Below are 19,094 nucleotides of genomic sequence, written 5' to 3' on the forward strand. Positions count from 1 at the left end.
AGGGAAAATTTTTATAAGATGTTTTATAGATGGCACTTAGATCCCAAAAAATTATCATGTATGTATCCTAATATCCAAGCGAAATGTTGGAGGTGTGATTGTGATGATGCTACATATTTTCATATTTGGTGGACTTGCAAGAAAATTAAGGTCTTTTGGATAAGAATTTGGTGGATTATTCAAAATGTACTGAAGAAGAAGATAAAGTTCCTGCCACAATTTTTCCTTTTGGGAATTATAACGGATTGTACAGGGATTGAGACTAAATTGATTCTGAATTTAATAACAGCAGCAAGACTGTTGATTGGACAATACTGGAAGAAAGAAGAGATACCTACAATAGAAGAATGGATATTGAAAGTTATTAATTTGGCTGAGATGGCTAAAATCTCAGCTTTTAAAAGACAATACGCAGGAAAGATATTTAATTGAATGGAAAAATGGATTGATTATCTACAAAACAGATATCAGATTAAGAAATATCAGATTGCCTTTGAATAATTAGAAAGTTATTTTATGTAATGGGGAGGGGGTTGGGAGATGAAAAGCTTTGGATGTGGTTATTTGGATTGGAAGGGAAAATTTTATTCTATGTTTGGTTTATGTATAACAATACCTTGTGATTGACCCGGGAAGCCGGAGGGGGGGGAGGGAGGGGAAGGGTTTTTTTTTTTGGGAGGAGGGGAAAAAGGGGAAAATGTTTTGTTTTTAAAACTCTTTCAATAAAAAAAAAAAGAGTTTAGCAAACAGAGCTCAGTCCAGGAAAGCTTTTGATGGGCATTTGGAAGTTACAGATAATGGGATATAAGAGGGATCGGCTACCTCTTCTAAGTTTTAGCTATTTTTTTTAAATTTATTTTTGTCACAGGGTATATATAAGCATAAGCATGAGATAATTATACAATATATAAGCATATATACGAGTGTGAGTATGTAATAACTATATTAATTGGATAGAACGAAGAAAAACAATAGGACAGGAATGGTAGGCACGTTTGTGCTCTTGTGCATGCCCCTTATTGCTGCAATTGCTAATGTAGTATCGCTACAAGATAGTGCAAGCTTTCACCAGAACTCCATGAGGAGCTGCAGAGTGTGGCTATCATCTGGATGTTCGTATAGTTTACAGGGTTGTCCCTCTCCACCCCAGTGAAGATGTACAGAGCGCAGCCCTTTTTCAGACCACCCATTTAGAGAGATTGTCCCATCTCCTGGTTGCTGGGCTCTCAACCTGCTGAACCAGGTTGGGCTTTTTCCAGGGACAAACATTGACGGGCACTTTCACCTGCTACCGGAAGCTGAAATGTGCTGCCTTCGGCTTCAAACAATGCTGCCCCGCCCCCCGGTTTTGAACCCAGCTGTTCTGCTCCATATTGTGTGCACAAGTGATGGCAGGGGACCGTCCTGGGGCCAGCCTGATGGGCAGCATAAAGGGGAAGTTCTCCTGAAGGGGGCAAAGGACTGGTGTCCCTTGCCTGCCAAGAGCCCTGCAGCCCTTCCTAACTCCATGTCTGAGCCCTGACGCTTGACCCGAGTGCTGGCAAGGCAGGGAGGAGGAAGACAGCGGGAGGGAGAGGAGCACACCCTGTAAAGAGAGGCCTGGCACTGCTGTGCCCCTGAGCTCCCCTGCTAGGCGGCCTTTCTTTCTCTTTCACTCCCACCCTCAATGACCTTGTTTTAAAAGAGATGTAATGTTTATAAGTGATGTTGAAATGAACATGCCATAAAGCTGAAGAAAGGCTCACAGTCCGGTGTTTTTAGAAGTGCAATGTGAACTGAATAATTTTCTTTCAAACTTGTCCTCACACTTTTGAGAAAGCTTGAAAAAAGGGTTTTCTCAGAATGGGCCAGCATTAGGAAAATGCTGGCTGAGTAGTGGTAACTGGCAGAAAGTGTTTTGAAGGATAAATTCAGCAAACACCAAAAGGATAACAAGAGAATGATGAGTTCAAGTCCTGCTTTAGGCATGAAAGCTGGCGGTGTGCCTTTGGGCCAGTCACTCTCTCAGCCCAACCCACCTCACAGGGTTGTTGTGGGGAAAAGAAGAGGATGAAGGTGTGTTGAATATGTTTGCCACCTTGAGTAAAAAAAAAAAGGCAGGAAACAAACAAAGAAATAAATCTTGCGAACACGGCTTATAAAATGCTTATCTCACTACGTAAGTTTGTAGATTTATTTATGAAGTATTCATATAATATTGTGTTGACAATTAAAAACCTTTGAGAAATCCCGTATCAAGGGAACCTTATAACAGTAGCACTTAGATTTATATACTACTTTATAGTTCTTTACAGCACTCTCTGAGCAGTTGTTAGCCTATGGACCCCAACTGGGGTCCACTTATTTATTTATTTATTTAAATTTCTATACCACCCTTCTCCTGAAGGATCATCACTTAGATGATCGACTTGCTTCCCAATGTGTTCTGCACAGGACCGAAGGATGATGGTGAAGTCCATCTATCTTAAAGTTGCCAAGGTTGAGAAAGTGTACCAGTCCATCAAGGGATACATTGTTTTAGGAGAAAAAAAGCTTCAATCAAAAATCTAGGGAGATTTTATGGAAGGATTCTCTGTATAATTATGGTCCTAGTCATAAGATTAGGCTGGATAAGGGAGTCAAGAGACAACTCTGTCTAGAGGGGGCCTTGGGCTACTAACTGGCCATTGAGGAAGATGACCATTCCAAGACTCAGCTGTTGGGTGAATGGCCTTCTCCTCTATCCCAGACTTTGGAGGGGCTGCCAAGGAGGCTCCCTTCGCCCAATATTCCAGGAGTCAGGAAGATGGCAAATGCCCACCAGCTTTTTGTAACCATCCTAAAGAATTACTCGATTGTTGGAAATTACCTTAAGTGTTAGTGTATATAGAGAAAAAGGAGTATATATTGAGGATCAGTTGTGCAATCAATTGTGCAAACTTCTCGGCAGATCGCTTCCTGAGTGCGCAGGATAGGAGAACAGCATGAAATGAATCCACCTTCTGCATTTACACCATACAGTACCTCTGAGCAAGGCCAAAGGGTCAGCAGCACCGACTCGATGCGGGAATGTTTCAAAGGGTCGTCGGGCAACAGTGCCAAGGGAAGCCCCCTTGATTGAAAGGCCCAACCCGGATGACTGGGCCTGCTGATCGGGCTGGCATGAGGCGGGATGGGGTTGGGGGAGAAGCTCACTCTTCCCTGCCGCACTCAGCACCCCGGGCATCCGACGTCTTGCAGGCAGCCTGCGGGGGGGGGGAGGAGGGGGGGTTGCGGCATCGCCCGTGGGTCGCTTTCCACAGGCCAAGAGCCGGTCTTCGCCGTTCACCGGGCAGAAAAGCGCCAGAGCGAAAGCGTGTCTCCAGCTCAGCTCAGATCCCGCCGGCCGCGCACCAGATGCTCCCGAACGTTTCCTTCCCCGGCCGGGAGCAATGCTGGGGCCGCCCGGAGTGCCCGCCGAGCCCCTCTGGCGCCGGTACTCGCCCTGGCAGGGCGCGCGCCGGGCAGCCTTCACAGAGGGTGCCCCGAGGCAGGGAGGGCGTGAGGCCCGCCCGGGAAGGGCGGGAGAGCGGCAGGAGCGTCGGGGCGGGGGCTCCAGAGCGCCGGCCCCGAATAAAGGCGGCGCGCTTGGCCGAAGCTCTTAGCCTGCCGACGAGCGAGCCACTCCCGCCGCCCAGCGAAGCTCCAAGCCGAGACGCCCGCAGCCCCAGGACGCCCAGACTGCCGGCAAGATGCCGAAAACGGTATGGGGGGCCGGGCAGGGGAGGCAGCAGGCCGGGGGCGCCCCTTCTCTGCCGTCGTCGCATCGCGGCTGTCCGGGGTGCGAGGAGCGGAAGGGCGTCTTCCGGGGGTGGGTGGGTCGGGGAGTGAGCGTCGGGGGCTCCCGCGGGGGTTTCCCGTCCTACCGGCCGCGGACCTTCTTGCGCCGGGCACCGGGAGGCCGGAGGTCTCGCTCCCCTGTCCCGCCCGTGAATGGGGGCGTCGTTCGTGGGAAAGAGCCCAGGCCAGAGCGCCGGCCCCCCGCACACGCGCTTGCCGCTTCCGCCCACGGCCGCTCGGGGGGTGCTGAGCCCCTTGGTCTCGGAGCAAGGCGGGACCGTCCATGGCGGCGCTACCGGCAGCCTCATCCGCTGCGCCAGGCGGGCCCCGCCCGAGGAGAGCGCTTGGCGCGGCGGAAACTCCCGCCCGAGGCCCGGCGGTGGGGGGCGAGGCAGCCGGGCCCGAGGCAGCGATGGGCGGGAGTCGCCGGCTGACCTCGGGGCCGGCCGCGGGAAGCCGGTCAGAGGCCCCCCGTGGCACCCAGGTCGGAGTGCCGGGCTGCCGTCGGGCGGGAAGGAGCCCAGGGAGGGGCGGTGGGCGCGGCACCTTTCCCGCAGGCCCGCCCGCCTTCCTCCTTGGGGGCATCATGGCCGGAGCGGGGGAGCCGATGTGCTCGGCTGACGAGTCTATAGCGGCCGGGCCGGATACTGATGCTGGCCCGTGGGAAAGCGGGCCTCACTCCCGCCGGGTGGAAAGGGCGAGGCGGCCCAACCTCTCCGGATCCCGCTCCCGGTCGGCCTCCCCCTCAATTCTCAGGCGGAGCCGGCGGCCGCGGGAGAAAGGCTCCGCGGAGCATCGCCGGTTGCGCTGCGGCTAGCAGGTGGATGCCGCGACTGCCGAGAGGCTGAGGAGGGCAAAGGCCGGCGGGGCCACGCCGTCGTTTTCCCGCTCCTCAGGCGGAGGGGCGGCGGCTCAGGCCGAGAGTTTGAGCAAGGGTTAATTTCCCCCGCGCGGCCATTTGCCCACGTGAGGCCTAGAGGCGTCCACGCTGAAGAGGCCGCCAAGGAGGCGCTTCTGCAGGCTCCACCCGGCTCCTGTCGGCCGTCGAGTAAGAGAATCCCGGTTCCTTTCGGGCGCCAATGGCCGGTCCAGGTCTGCCGCTGTTGCTCAGTGCTGGGACCCAGCGGCGGGTGGCCGTCTGTGCCTTCAGCTGGGAGGGACCGTTTGAGACGGCGTGTTTTTTATTAAGAAAAGCTTCCGTTTCCTTTGATGGGACTTCCATTGTCTGCCTACCTCAACGTTTCTCAACCATGGCAACTTTAAGCTGTAGGGACTTCAACTTCCAGAATTCCCCAGCCAGCAGGACCTGCCCGCCATAGTGTCTGGCCAGCATAATCAGTGGCTTTGGGTGCCTTTCTTTGTGTCCTTTCAGTAGCTTTCAGCAGCTCATACCTTTCTCCCATAACCGTTGCCTGGGTGGGGAAAGGCTGATCGACTCCTTCGGGCATAGCCAGAGGCCTTTCCCAGCAGTTACTCTGAACCTCCTTGGTCTGGAGACCCCAGGGATGGAAGACGGGCCTTCTTCTTGCTAGACCTGTGGATTTCCTGACTCCTCGTGCACAAGGGCCCTGTTGGAAGAGTTGCAAGGCCAGTATCTTGTTTCCAACAGTATCGAGACTTTGCAGATCCAGAAAGCTGAGCAAGAAAGGGGACGCTCCTCCTTCATTGCAGAGAAGTGAAAGCTGCACCTACTCTCAGTAGTAGCAGTGGTTGGTCTAAGGGAAGGGTAATTTTCCCCCAAGAGGCCACCATGACAAACTGAGGTTGTTCTGTAGGGCTGAAGCAATAGAACTGAAGGTGTGTAGACATGCATGCACATGCGTAAATTGAAAAATAGTTGCCTTTAAAAGAAAGCAACGTAGTTGCATTGCCTGCGTGATATACACTTATTTCCATTTGATTTCTAATTTCTAAGTGATCTCACGTGGGCCAGACGGGGACAGCCAAAGGGTCAGATGTAGGCCTGGGGCTGTACAAGGCCCTGCTCTGGTCTTAGGGATCTGCAGTCCAGTATTGTGGACATCCCAAGTCTGAAACAGAAGCAATTCCCTCGAAGCACTGCATGTTTTGTCTGGATGTGTTAGCCTCATCAGATCAACCAGACAGGGAACACAACCAGATAAGATTAATTCTGCTTTATGGCAAAGCTACATTAACAGAATTTGGAAGCCTGAGATCTTGGGGAGGGTTCTTTCTAAGTCTCTTGCCCCACCCAGCCACAGGTTGTGCCCCCTTATCTGGTCACTCCTAGGCAACATCGCTTTGCCCCTGTTCCCCAAAGCCATTGTGACATACCTTTGCAGGAGGTGAGCAGCGGAGACTCTGATGCTACAATAAGAATTGTAGTTGGATCCCTGTGGAAAGTTAGAGGCCGGGGAGGCTGCTGAGGGATTGGGGTTCCAGTTTCAGGGACCCAAATGTTAGTTCCAGGGTAAGGTAACTTGTGGCTGGAGAGCTTTGCGCTTTTGAGAAATGTCACTGGTTCTCTGTGGGTGCTCATAAGAGTGGCTACTCTGTGGGTGCAGCTGTTTACAAACTGGTCCTTTACCAAACAGCAGCAGTGCTTAGGAGATGCTCTGTGCCATCCCTTCTGGGATGCTGTCTCTCACCTGCCTTACCTGCATCTTTGCATGGGATTGGTTGGCACTCTCCCAAATGAAGCCATGCTTATTTTTGAAGAATGCCAAAGGGACTGCTGCCCTTGGAGGCTGGCCTATTAACTTGTGTTGTTGTGTAATATTCTTTAAGTTAAAAATCTCTCAGATGGTGCAGAGAGATTTAGCCCTGCAGGAGAACCTGTTGATGCCAAGCAGCAGCAAGGCAGAGCTCACAGCTACAGTTGGGGTGCATGGCATGGGGAGCAGCGGCTCACACCTCTGGAGACTGGAGGCGTGTGCCTGGGGCATCTTGTCTTGGGGGACTGATGGGAGCTCCATGGTTTGCCAATCGCATTTGTGGTTGGCCTGGTTTTGCTGCCTTATGTTGGACCAGAGCCAGCCGCTTTAGAGAGCTTCCATATCTTGTATTCTTCCTTGTGTCTTTCAAAATGGAATTTCAGAGTTTTCCTTGTGATCGCTGAAATATACATAGCTGACATAAACTGTAATAAGTTATATCTTTCTGACTACTGGCTTTGGAAGAAGAGTTTTGAACTGAAATCATTGCAGATTCAGTGTGCCAAGAATATGTTATTTTGGAGCTGGTAAATGAGTTCAGAGTTGCTGCAGAGCCTTGTCTGAGCTTGACTGGAATGGCTTCCTTGGCTAAGGAAAGTGAGGTGTGCTAAACATGGAGCATGTCAAGTCTGTACTTGACTTTCTTTTGGGGAGAAACAGGAAGATTTTAGGAGAAAAGATTCCAAGAGAAAGGAAGGGACAATCTTGGCTTGTTTTCTAGCTGAAAACTTTAAGGAGCAAAATAGGAGACTAGTTTGATTAGCTCACAACAGGAGAATGTTTTTCAAAGTGGCATAGATGGGGGTGGGGGAAATGCAACGCACAGCTTTCTTAAAATACTAAGGGTATTGTGAGTGGATTCCCCCCTCCCCCCCCACTGCTGGCGAAAGATCAGCTTGATTCTCTAACTCCTTGTTCCTTGGGTTGTACAATAGCTTCTTTAAAGAGATGGGTATCTGATACTTGAGTGGTATAACCTTTGAAATGAGAAGGACCTGCAGCTTTCCTTTCTTCAGGTTTTTTTTTTTGTTTAAAACCCTGCCATTTTTAGAAAGAAAGAAACCAAATGGCTGCTTTGTTCCTAGGCAGGAGGGCTTTTTTTTGACATGCCAGGCTAGCACCCACTGTGGGGTTTGAAGACCTTCTCTTGAGAAGGAGGATGTCGTAACAAGCCCCCCACCCCTCTCTTCCTGTTTCCTTCAGAGGCCACCTCCCTTCTGCGCCTCCTCCCCCCTCTCCCCCACGCCTGGGGCCACCAGCAACCAATCCGCATTTTCAAACATTTGCAAATGTGCACATTTCTAGCCATCTACAGCTGTGATTCCATAGCTTGAAGGGGAATCTGGGGAACAAATCCATGAGCCTTCCCAACCAAATTCCTAGCTGGAGTCCTTTGGGCAGAGGGCATCTGCAGCCGTGCCTTCTGGGCACCTCTTATGGCCAGAGAAATGTGTACTAGTTGACAGGTGAAATCCTGGGGCCCGATTTCCTCAAGATTCCCACAGTGCCTGGGTCAGTTGTCTTTGCTTCCAGTGATCATGGATAGAAGCTATTTTGTCTGAACTGATTTCATATTAAAAAAGTAAAACAAAGCCAGAATTCCTGGGATCTATTAGTGCAGCATTTCTCAACTTTGGCAACTTGGAGAAGTGTGGGCTTCAACTCTCAGAATTCCCCAGCCGGCCAGGAAGCCCTGGCAGTTCTACACATCTTAAAGTTGCCAAAGTTGAGAAACAGTGTCTTTGTCTTTGCAATTACTCTAAATGAATAACTGAGAATGCACACTTAACCTTCTTAAGGCAAAACTATGTCTTCAGTGAGCCTGAGTAGCACTCTTATTTTAAGTGTGCCAGAATTACCCTGATGGTCTGAGAAGTGCCCCTTTTCCCAGGCAGAAATCGGTACTTGGGTGTTATTTATTTTTTATGTTATTCAATTTCTAGAGCTGCCTATCTTAGATACAAAATTAAGTCTTAGATTTCTTATTTTTTAATCCCACCTTTATTATGTTTATAAATAACCCAAGGCAGGAAACATACCTAATACTACTCCTTTCTCCTAGTTTCTCCACAACAACCCTGTAAGGTGGACTCGACTGAGAGGGAGCGAGTGACTGGCACAAAGGGGGTTCTGCTCCAAGAGAAAACCTGAGTTTGGTTAATTCAAATTAATTTGAATTAATTTGTTCATGTGATTCTTCATTTAATAATCTCTTTTTGTTACATTAAAATTACATTATGGGAAGAGTTTATAGGTCTGAGGGCCATCCAAAACCTCCACCAGCCTCAGGGTATTAGTAAGACTCCTTTTACTAATCTCTTACAATCTGAAGGAGTTGGTGACTCATGGTCCTTATCTTCTCCTGGAGATTACAGCAGGAATGTGTGGGGCCACATTCCTGGTCCTGCCCTATCTGACCTGCAAAACAGAGAAATGAGCAGTTGATGGCTGTTACAGCTCCCTGTTTTTGTATCACTTTGCTGCTCTCTCATGGCAGCCCACAACTGTTTGCCCAACATAAGCTAGAAAGTGAGCAAGGCCAAAATGAAGCTGTGGTCAGAAATAAAAGTAATTTAATAGAAAATGGAATTAAAATATTTATTATGCCAGTACTTTGATTACTCCTTGTGTGTTTAATAACTTTCCACTTGTACTAGAATAGAAATTGCAAGTTGGCAGTAGTCTTGCTGGTTATTTCCTTGCCTCTGGTTTGCATTCAGTATGTTTGTTTGATTTCTGTAATGGTCAGATAACATCTAAGGATGAAGCAGTCTTGTGATACAATATCTTCATTTTGTCTCATAACAGCAAAATCCAGGGCCTTGGTGGTTGAACAGGTAAACTCTCTTTCCTAAAACTTGGTGCCTTCAACATTTGCAAACAACCTTCAGAACCAAGTCTTTGAAAAAGTTCTCCTGACCTCAAAATAGACCTATTTTTGTTGTCAGGGATTCATCACAATTCCAGAGTTGTCTTCTGAGCAGAGCAGAGATGTGGTGTTCCTGTACAGCTTTGTAGACAGTAGCATTTTAGTGCTTTCCAGCTCCGTAGTGAATGGCTAAAGAAAGCAGCCATGCCTAAAGTCCATTTATTGTCACCGTCCCCTGCCAAGCATTCTCCAGATGCATGGAGGATACATGTCCCAAAGGTGCTTTTTCAAAAGGCAACTGGACTTCGTTTTTCATTGAAGACATTTCACTTCTCATCCAAAAAGCTTCTTCAGAACTGAAGAACTTTCTTGGACGAGAAGTGAAACATCTTCAAGGAAAAACAAAGTCCAGTTGCCTTTTGAAAAAGCACCTTTGGGACAATCATAACCTGGATGACTGAGAATCTCCATAGACATTGAAGATACTTGTACCTGATTTACATCTGGCTATATTTGTATGTTGAATACTTTCATAAACATTATCAGGGCTATTAATAGGGGAGCAAAACCCATGGAAACAAAAGGATTTTGGTATGTCTTTCTAGGCATAAGGAATAAAAGGGTTCTGTCTTCCTTTTAGGTTAGGATATTTTTTTTAAAAAAAAATGGAAGTAGGCTTTGTTCCTTATTGTTTAAAAGAGCCAAGTTATAAGACCATAACTTAAAAACTCTGAATGAGTCCAGTAAAATAAAGAGTCCTTCGTATCAAGGTTGGACTGCGTGACTCCTGGAATTATTGACCAAGCACAAATATTTCATTCTTGGCCAGGGAGATCAAGTTGGTGAAGACTTCTGGAGAAATGTATCCTAGTTAATAACTAAGAGTGATCTGGTCCATTTCAGCCCTGCTTTTGGTCAGGATGTGGGACTGAGTCTCCTGACCTATGTGAGGAAAATTGGAACGAGCGTGGATCTGTTACTCTACTCCCCCCCCCTTGATTGTTTAGTACATGCCCAGTGAGTGGAAGGGGCTGGTTTCCTTGCTTGTCAGCATGGACATTAGCCTGGGGTGCCTTGTGGGGCTCATCTTGTTCCCTTATTTGCCAGCAATGCAAAAGAAATCAGCTGGAGGTTTGCTGTGAGTTTTCATCAGTATTTCAATAATGGTAGTTTTATTGCTTGTTGTCATTAACCCCAAGCAAATTGGCCTCAGATGTTGCTTGAGTTTGGTAGTATGTGGGATGAGGGTGAACAAGCTGAAATTAAAGCCAGACAAGCCAGGAATTCAAATTTCTGTAAGAAAATCTGTCTCAGGGCTGAAATTCAGCACAACTCCTCTGGCAGTATTCTTGAAGGGGGGGTGGGGGCTTCCTAGCAGTGCCCCATGGCAGTTTTCAGATGAAAGCTGGGGAGCACATTTACAGAACTTGGCAACAGTTATCCATGCTTTTGTTGAATTGCATTTGAGCTGTTCCAGTACATTTATGCATTTATGAAAAGTACCCAAGAAAGCTCCTAGCCATGAATGGAATCACAATCGTCTCATGCCCACACAGATGCTGTAGGTTGGTGCTGTTCACCACTTGTTTTACGGGCTCAATTAAGCAGCACAGGCTATCTGATTTGCCAGCAAAAGGGGGGGGGGGCAAGGGACTCTCCGAGGGGTCATGCTTCTGTTCAAAAAAATGAAAAAATATTCAGGATGGCTTGCTTTTAAGACTTTGGAAGAGTGTTATATACCTTGCAGTGTTAGAAATGCTTAGGAATTGATGTGCTTTGCCTTTTAAAATGGTACAGTGCTCAATGGGTTGTGGTTGTAAAGCTGGTTGGGAAGATCATCTTCCCTTTTAAGGGAAAAAAGTGAGTAATTATGGCAAAAAGGAATATATGAACTGTTCTGTCTGCTGCCTTTCATATTCTACTATTTCACATCTTGGAAGCATTTTACTAGCTGCTGCCAGAAACAAGATGTTCCTTTTATTTATGCCAGTTTATTACATTTTTACTAAAGACCTGCCCTTTTTTTATGCTTCCCCCACTAATTTGCTAAGCTTTCTGTTGTGTTACTGTGATTTCAAAAAAAAAAAAAAAAGGGAAAAGGATGTTCATAAGGTTCTCCAAAGGTGACTTTCCTATAATTAAATTCAACTTTGGAGGACTTTCGCATCTTCTTTGTCTGTTCCCTGTTCATTTTTTTTTACAAAGGATTTGCACATGGAAGGAAGAACTTTCTCCATTTCTGATTTTTCATGAAGAGCTAGAACTTCCTTGCTTGCTAGGCCTCTTGGATTCTCACGCAACCACTTCACCAGTATCCTTCCCTGGCAGGATATTGCCCACAGTGCGACAAGCGTGTTTCCTCTTTTATTTTAACATCAGGAGCAGCTTGATTTTTATTAAAAAGGATTTCGGCTCTTTGTGTTTATTACTTAACATGGCTCCCTTGGGGATGGTGAAGATCTCTGAATCGTTGTGTTTTCCCCACAAATGGCATAAAACACCGTGTTCCCCCTCCTCTCTCCAAAATGGGTTTGGAGCTCCTCGAGTCCCTCCAGAAATTGCTGCAGTCATGCAGTTTTCACCATAAGAAGAAGAAATTGCTAAATAAATGGGAAGTGATCAACTTCCCATTTATTTACTTCCGTTCAGTTGTGTCTGATCTCAGAGACTGCCTGGACAAGTCCTTGCAGATTTTTTGGCAAAATTTTTCAAAAGTGGTTTGCCGTTGCTTGATTTCCAGGGCTGAGACAAAGGGACTGGCCTAAGTTCACCCACCTGGCTTTCTGCCAAATATGGGACTAGAATGTAGACTCCTGGCTTCTATAGCCTTGTGCCAAAATCACTATACCAAACTGACTTTTAATTGACATTGCTTAATTTACTTACAGCATATTTAAATCAGATTTAGTGTCTTTTTCTGTTCTTTGGAGTACAGCCCTCCAGCAGGTTCCTCAAAGGCTAAGAAATGAGCCTTCGTTTCAATATCTAGACTGAAGAGTTGGGCTGATTCTTCGTATTACTTTACCCTGGGGTGGGGCTTCTTCCTCGTCCCTCATGAGTTGACCTGCCACTGAATGGGTGGATGGGATCCCTGGGCTCTGACCTGGGCACAACACTTGCCAGGGATCTGCTCTAGGCTCAGTCCCCACTGCACATTGGTCACTGATTTGTCCCATTGAATCAAAGATACAGAACTTTGATAGCCGGGACGGCGGTTGAGACCCCCAGGCTTATGGTCATGGGGGATTTCAACTTGCCGTCGGCGGGCGATTCGTCAATGGCAGCTCGGGAGTTCATGGCTTCCATGACGGCCTTGGACCTGACCCAGGTAGTTGCGGTCCCCACCCACGTTGGGGGTAACACACTGGACTTGATTTTCGTCTCGGGACAGTGGCTAAATGATCTGGAGTTAGGGGAGTTAATATCTCAACCCTTGTCATGGTCAGATCATTTACTCCTTCAGCTAGACTTTCAGACCACTACACCTCACCGCAGGGAGACAGAACCGGTTCAATGGTTCCGTCCCAGGCGCCTGATGGACCCTGAGAGGTTTCTGACGGAGCTTGGGCCATTTCCGAGGGAGTTAGCCCACGGCTCGGCTGAGGAGCTGGCGGCCGCCTGGGATGAGGCAGCCGCTGGCGCCTTAGACCGCGTCATGCCTTTGCGGCTTCTGACCCGGCGACGAACTCGACCAGCTCCTTGGTATAACGAGGAGCTGAGAGAGATGAAGCGCCGGAAAAGAAGCCTAGAGAGCGCCTGGAGGTCCAGCCGCTCCGAACCAGACCGAACACTAGTGAGGTCATATATTCAGACTTACCTAGTGGCGATCAGGGCGGCGAAACATAACTATTTCTCCGCACTCATCGCATCGGCAGATAATCGCCCAGCCACCCTGTTTAGGGTGACCCGCTCCCTGCTCACGCAGGAGGCTCGGGAGGACCCCTTACAGGGACACGCTGAGGATTTTGTTCAGTATCTGTCTGATAAAATCGCTCAGATTTGGGACGGCCTGGACCCTGATTGGATAGATTCAGGTGGGATGGCGGAGACGAGTCTTGAGAGTGTTATCTGGGCTGAGTTCGATCCTGTGACTCCTGAGGACATGGACAGGTTGTTGGGTAGGTTGAACTCCACCACATGTTTATTGGACCCGTGTCCCTCCTGGATGGTGCTGGCCACTCGGGAGGTTACACGAGGCTGGCTCCAGGAAGTTACCAACGCTTCTTTGTTGGAGGGTGTTTTCCCCACCGCTTTGAAAGAGGCTGTGGTGAGGCCCCTCCTCAAGAAGCCCTCCCTGGACCTGGCTGTTTTAGCGAACTATCGTCCAGTCTCAACCTTCGCTTTTAGCGAAGGTTGTTGAGAGTGGTGGCATATCAGCTTCCTCAACACCTGGAGGAAACTGTCTATCTGGACCCGTTCCAGTTCGGTTTCAGACCGGTTACAGCACCGAGGCGGTTTTGGTCGCGTTGGTGGATGACCTCTGGAGAGCCGGGACAGGGGTTGTTCCTCTGTCCTGGTTCTATTAGATCTCTCGGCTTTTGATACCATTGACCATGGTATCCTGCTGCGACGGTTGGAGGGATTGGGGGTGGGAGGCACCGTTTATCGGTGGTTCTCCTCCTATCTCTCTGACCATTCGCAGACGGTGTTGGCAGGGGGGCAGAGATCGACCCCGGGGCGCCTCACTTGTGGGGTGCCTCAGGGGTCTGGTCTCTCGCCTCTCCTCTTCCACATCTACATGAAGCCCCTGGGCAAGGTTATCCGTGGTTTCGGGGTGGATTATCATCTGTACGCTGATGATACGCAGCTGTACATTTCCACCCCGAACCACCCCAATGAAGCCGTTGAGGTGATGGGCCGGTGTCTTGAGGCTGTGCGGGTCTGGATGGGGAGGAACAGGCTCCGACTCAACCCTTCCAAGACAGAGTGGCTGTGGGTGCCGGAGTCCCGGTACAGTCACCTTACACCATCGCTGACTGTGGGGGAGGAAGTACTGACCCCGAGGGAGGGAGTGCGCAACTTAGGCGTCCTCCTGGACAGTCGGCTGTCCTTAGAGGATCATTTGACAGCCGTCACCAGGGGAGCATTTTATCAGGTCCACCTGATCTGCCAGTTGTGCCCCTTCCTTGACCGGGACGCCTTACGCATGGTCACTCATGCCCTTGTCACTTCCCGCCTGGACCCTGATTGGATAGATTCAGGTGGGATGGCGGAGACGAGTCTTGAGAGTGTTATCTGGGCTGAGTTCGATCCTGTGACTCCTGAGGACATGGACAGGTTGTTGGGTAGGTTGAACTCCACCACATGTTTATTGGACCCGTGTCCCTCCTGGATGGTGCTGGCCACTCGGGAGGTTACACGAGGCTGGCTCCAGGAAGTTACCAACGCTTCTTTGTTGGAGGGTGTTTTCCCCACCGCTTTGAAAGAGGCTGTGGTGAGGCCCCTCCTCAAGAAGCCCTCCCTGGACCTGGCTGTTTTAGCGAACTATCGTCCAGTCTCCAACCTTCGCTTCTTAGCGAAGGTTGTTGAGAGTGTGGTGGCATATCAGCTTCCTCAACACCTGGAGGAAACTGTCTATCTGGACCTGTTCCAGTTCGGTTTCAGACCCGGTTACAGCACCGAGACGGTTTTGGTCGCGTTGGTGGATGACCTCTGGAGAGCCCGGGACAGGGGTTGTTCCTCTGTCCTGGTTCTATTAGATCTCTCGGCGGCTTTTGATACCATTGACCATGGTATCCTGCTGCGACGGTTGGAGGGATTGGGGGTGGGAGGCACCGTTTATCGGTGGTTCTCCTCCTATCTCTCTGACCATTCGCAGACGGTGTTGGCAGGGGGGCAGAGATCGACCCCGAGGCGCCTCACTTGTGGGGTGCCTCAGGGGTCTGTTCTCTCGCCTCTCCTGTTCAACATCTACATGAAGCCGCTGGGCAAGGTTATCCGTGGTTTCGGGGTGGATTATCATCTGTACGCTGATGATACGCAGCTGTACATTTCCACCCCGAACCACCCCAATGAAGCCGTTGAGGTGATGGGCCGGTGTCTTGAGGCTGTGCGGGTCTGGATGGGGAGGAACAGGCTCCGACTCAACCCTTCCAAGACAGAGTGGCTGTGGGTGCCGGAGTCCCGGTACAGTCACCTTACACCATCGCTGACTGTGGGGGAGGAAGTACTGACCCCGAGGGAGGGAGTGCGCAACTTAGGCGTCCTCCTGGACAGTCGGCTGTCCTTAGAGGATCATTTGACAGCCGTCACCAGGGGAGCATTTTATCAGGTCCACCTGATCTGCCAGTTGTGCCCCTTCCTTGACCGGGACGCCTTACGCATGGTCACTCATGCCCTTGTCACTTCCCGCCTGGACTATTGCAATGCTCTCTACATGGGGCTCCCCTTGAAGAGCACCCGGAGGCTCCAGTTAGTCCAGAATGCGGCCGCAGGGGTGATAGATGGAGCACCGCGCTGCTCCCATATAACACCCATCCTGCGCGGCCTACACTGGCTACCGGTAATCCTCCGGGTGCAATTCAAGGTTTTGGTTACCACCTTTAAAGCGCTCCATGGCTTAGGACCGGGATACCTTCGAGACCGCCTTCTGCCGCCGATTGCCTCCCAATGACCTGTGCGCTCCCACAGAGTAGGCCTCCTCAGGGTGCCGTCGACCAAACAATGTAGGTTGGCGACCCCCCAGGGGGAGGGCCTTCTCTGTGGCAGCACCAGCCCTGTGGAACGAGCTTCCTCCGGGATTACGACAACTCCCCGACCCCCGGACCTTCAGACGTGAACTGAAGACTCTATTATTTCAGCGCGCTGGACTAGCCTAAGAATAAAATGTTTTAGCAAAATTTTAATGGGGTTTTTACTGGTTTTTACTGTTTTAGTGATCAGGCCATGATAATATTTAGTCTTAACTGGGTTTTAATGCTTATTTATTATATTGTTTTAATATGCCTGTGAACCGCCCTGAGTCCTATGGGAGATGGTGCGGTATATAAGTATGATTAATAAATAAATAATAAATAAATAACTTTGGATAGAATCCAGAACTTCCAATATTCACCAGTTGCTTGAAGTTGGCCTCTGAATAAAATTGGATTGAAACTAACAGCTAAGAGATATTGTTACTGTTTTTTAAAAGCTCCAATTGTTTATTACTTCTGTTTACATGGCCACCCCTCTCAAATTCATGACTAGCCATGGCAACCACAACAACGCTTGGGGCTGTGGAAGGAAGGGCTCTGCTGGACTGGCCAAGACTGCCCTCTTCAAGGTCAGGCTGGTGGGGCAACCCTGTACTGCCCAAGGGCACTTACGCCTTAAGGGCTGTGGGGTGGGAGGGAGGCCTGAAGATTGTGAGGGCAGGATTGATTTTTTCCTTTTTGTGGGGTATTTGCAGGATTTTGTTTTGGCTAATTAAATATAATTGCCTATTTTAAGACCATGGGGGTTTTTTGGGGGGGGGGTCTTTCCATCCCAAATTCTGCAAGTTGGGATGGTGATATTTAGGGAACAGGTCACAAAAAAAGAACAGGAAAAAATTCAAGAGGCCCACCCTTCTAAGAAGTTCTTTGAAGGACAAAGCAATTTTCAAGAAGGCAGTATAAAATATTAACCAATGTATTAAAAATGGCAGATCAAACACCTCCTAAATATCTTGGCGCAACCCTCTTTGTTTACAGCCTGTTAATAAATGCTGGCTTAGAGGCCTCTTCTCTCCTTTGCCAGGTGCTGCTGGCTGCCTGCCTTGGTCACTTTTGTGGCCTCCAGAGAGTTGGGAAGGAACAGAATGCAGGAAAAGCTGCTGCAGGGAATTAAAGGGGTTGTGACAAAATGCAGCTGAAGGATGTTCACCACAGTTGCACCAGGTTGCCTGGCTTGCCAGCTGGAAAAGTTGGCTGTATGTCCTTGTGCAAAGGCATTTCTCTCCAAGTGGAGCTGAAGGTCATGCATTGTGAAGTGTCTACCTTTACTGCAGCCGCCTTATTCCCTCAAGCTGTGCTTGTAGAGTGGTCAACGTACCTAAAAATCCATGGAAGAAGTACAAAAGCAGTCAAATAAAAGATAAGACAGTCAGAACTACATTTAGTAAGCAAACAGCTGGCATTGTTAATGCCAGTGAAGCCGGTTTTAGTCATTGGTCTCACAGAGGTCCTTTTTTTTTGGTGAATTTTTAAAAATTTTTTTAACATACATAAAACCATCTTCGATCCAAATACATTGTGTCAGTGGGTTGATCCCTAATCTTATGTGCAACTTGCCATATACATTCCAATTAATTTATCTAAGCTTATATTTTATCAATCTGAAATGTATCTCAACACTATAATCAATTAATCTCTAATTAACTATAACATTTCAATTTCTCCCTTGAAATCAACTTTCCAAATTAATATTATACATCTTCAAATCCATTTCCTAAAATCAATTATATAATTTAAACATTTCCCTTTATTCTAACTTTTCTGAAATCCCTTTAACATAATTTTCCTTCTAACAATTGATAAGAGACCCCATATTTATAAAATTGTTTATCTTCCTGTTCTCTAATTTCTAATGTCAATTTACTCATTTCTGCGCACTCCATCATTTTCCTAATAATTTCATCTTGCAATGGTAATTTTTCATTATTCCAGTTTTTAGCAAACACAATCCTAGCTGCTGTCAAAACATTTACAATCAAATATCTCAGTTCTCTATTATACGTTTCAGATATAATTCCCAGTAAAAAAACTTCTGGCTTGAAGTCGATGTGTTGTTCATCTTTTCCAACCATGTGTGGATTTTAGACCAATATCTTTTAGCTTCTACACATGTCCCCCACATGTGGTAATATGAACCAGGAATCTGATGACACTTCCAACATTTTTCAGACTTATTCTTGAACATTCTGGCAATTCTTGTCGGGGGTAGGTGCCACCTATAAAACATTTTATACAAATTCTCTTTATACGCAGTAGACATTGTCATTTTATAGTTTTGTGTCCAGAGTTTTTGCCACACCTCTAAATCAATCCCATGTCCAAAATTTTTCCCCCAGGCAATCATCGTCTCTTTGACTTCTTCTTCTTCTAGTTTAAGTTCTAATAAGTATCGATATAATTTCCTAATTAGGTTGTCATCAGTGCCTGTCAAAATTTTATCTAGGTTAGTCATATTGTTATAAAATCCCTCAGTTTTGGAATCTTTGTTGTATCCGGAGCGTATTTGCAAGTAAGAAAACCAGTTCATTTTTATACCTTGTAGTTCTAATTCTTGTATTGTTTTTAGTTCACCATTTCATTCAACAGTTCACAATATCTCACAATTTGTTCTTTCCTAAATATTGAATATGAAAAAGCCTCAATAGTTGATACCCAGACTGGAATTTTTAAATAGTGGCTTTTTTTAATCTTTTCCCAGTTTAACAATAATGCCTCTCTCTTAAAGATAGATTCCCAAATACTTAACCTTATTAGTAATCTGCATCTCTGATCTTTCCATCAATTCAACTTTATGTTTTATTAATATATTTTTTGTTAGAATCTTTGTTTTGTCTTTATTTATTTTCAAACCTGCTACTTTCCCATATTCTCCTATCTTGTCAATTAGTATATTTATAGATTCTAATGGATCTTCAATAATGAAAACCAGATCATCTGCAAATGCTTGTAACTTATATTCTTTCTTTTGGATTTTCATACTCTTTATTCCTTCTTTCTCTCTACTATAGAATAGAATAGAATAGAATTTTTTATTGGCCAAGTGTGATTGGGCACACA

At 47.6% G+C, this 19,094-nt stretch overlaps 1 protein-coding gene across 1 annotated transcript in view; it reads left to right on the forward strand.

Moving 5' to 3' along the window:
- Nucleotides 1-3,570: 3,570 nt before the first annotated feature.
- MSN (moesin) overlaps nt 3,571-19,094 on the forward strand; it is an 89,625-nt gene continuing 74,101 nt past the window's right edge. The window contains exon 1 of the mRNA XM_058196683.1: nt 3,571-3,722. Coding sequence (XP_058052666.1) covers nt 3,711-3,722 — 12 coding nt within the window. The 5' untranslated portion in view covers nt 3,571-3,710. The remainder of the gene's footprint in view (nt 3,723-19,094) is intronic.

The sequence above is a fragment of the Ahaetulla prasina genome, chromosome 11 (assembly GCF_028640845.1).
Source record: "Ahaetulla prasina isolate Xishuangbanna chromosome 11, ASM2864084v1, whole genome shotgun sequence".
Taxonomy (NCBI): domain Eukaryota; kingdom Metazoa; phylum Chordata; class Lepidosauria; order Squamata; family Colubridae; genus Ahaetulla; species Ahaetulla prasina.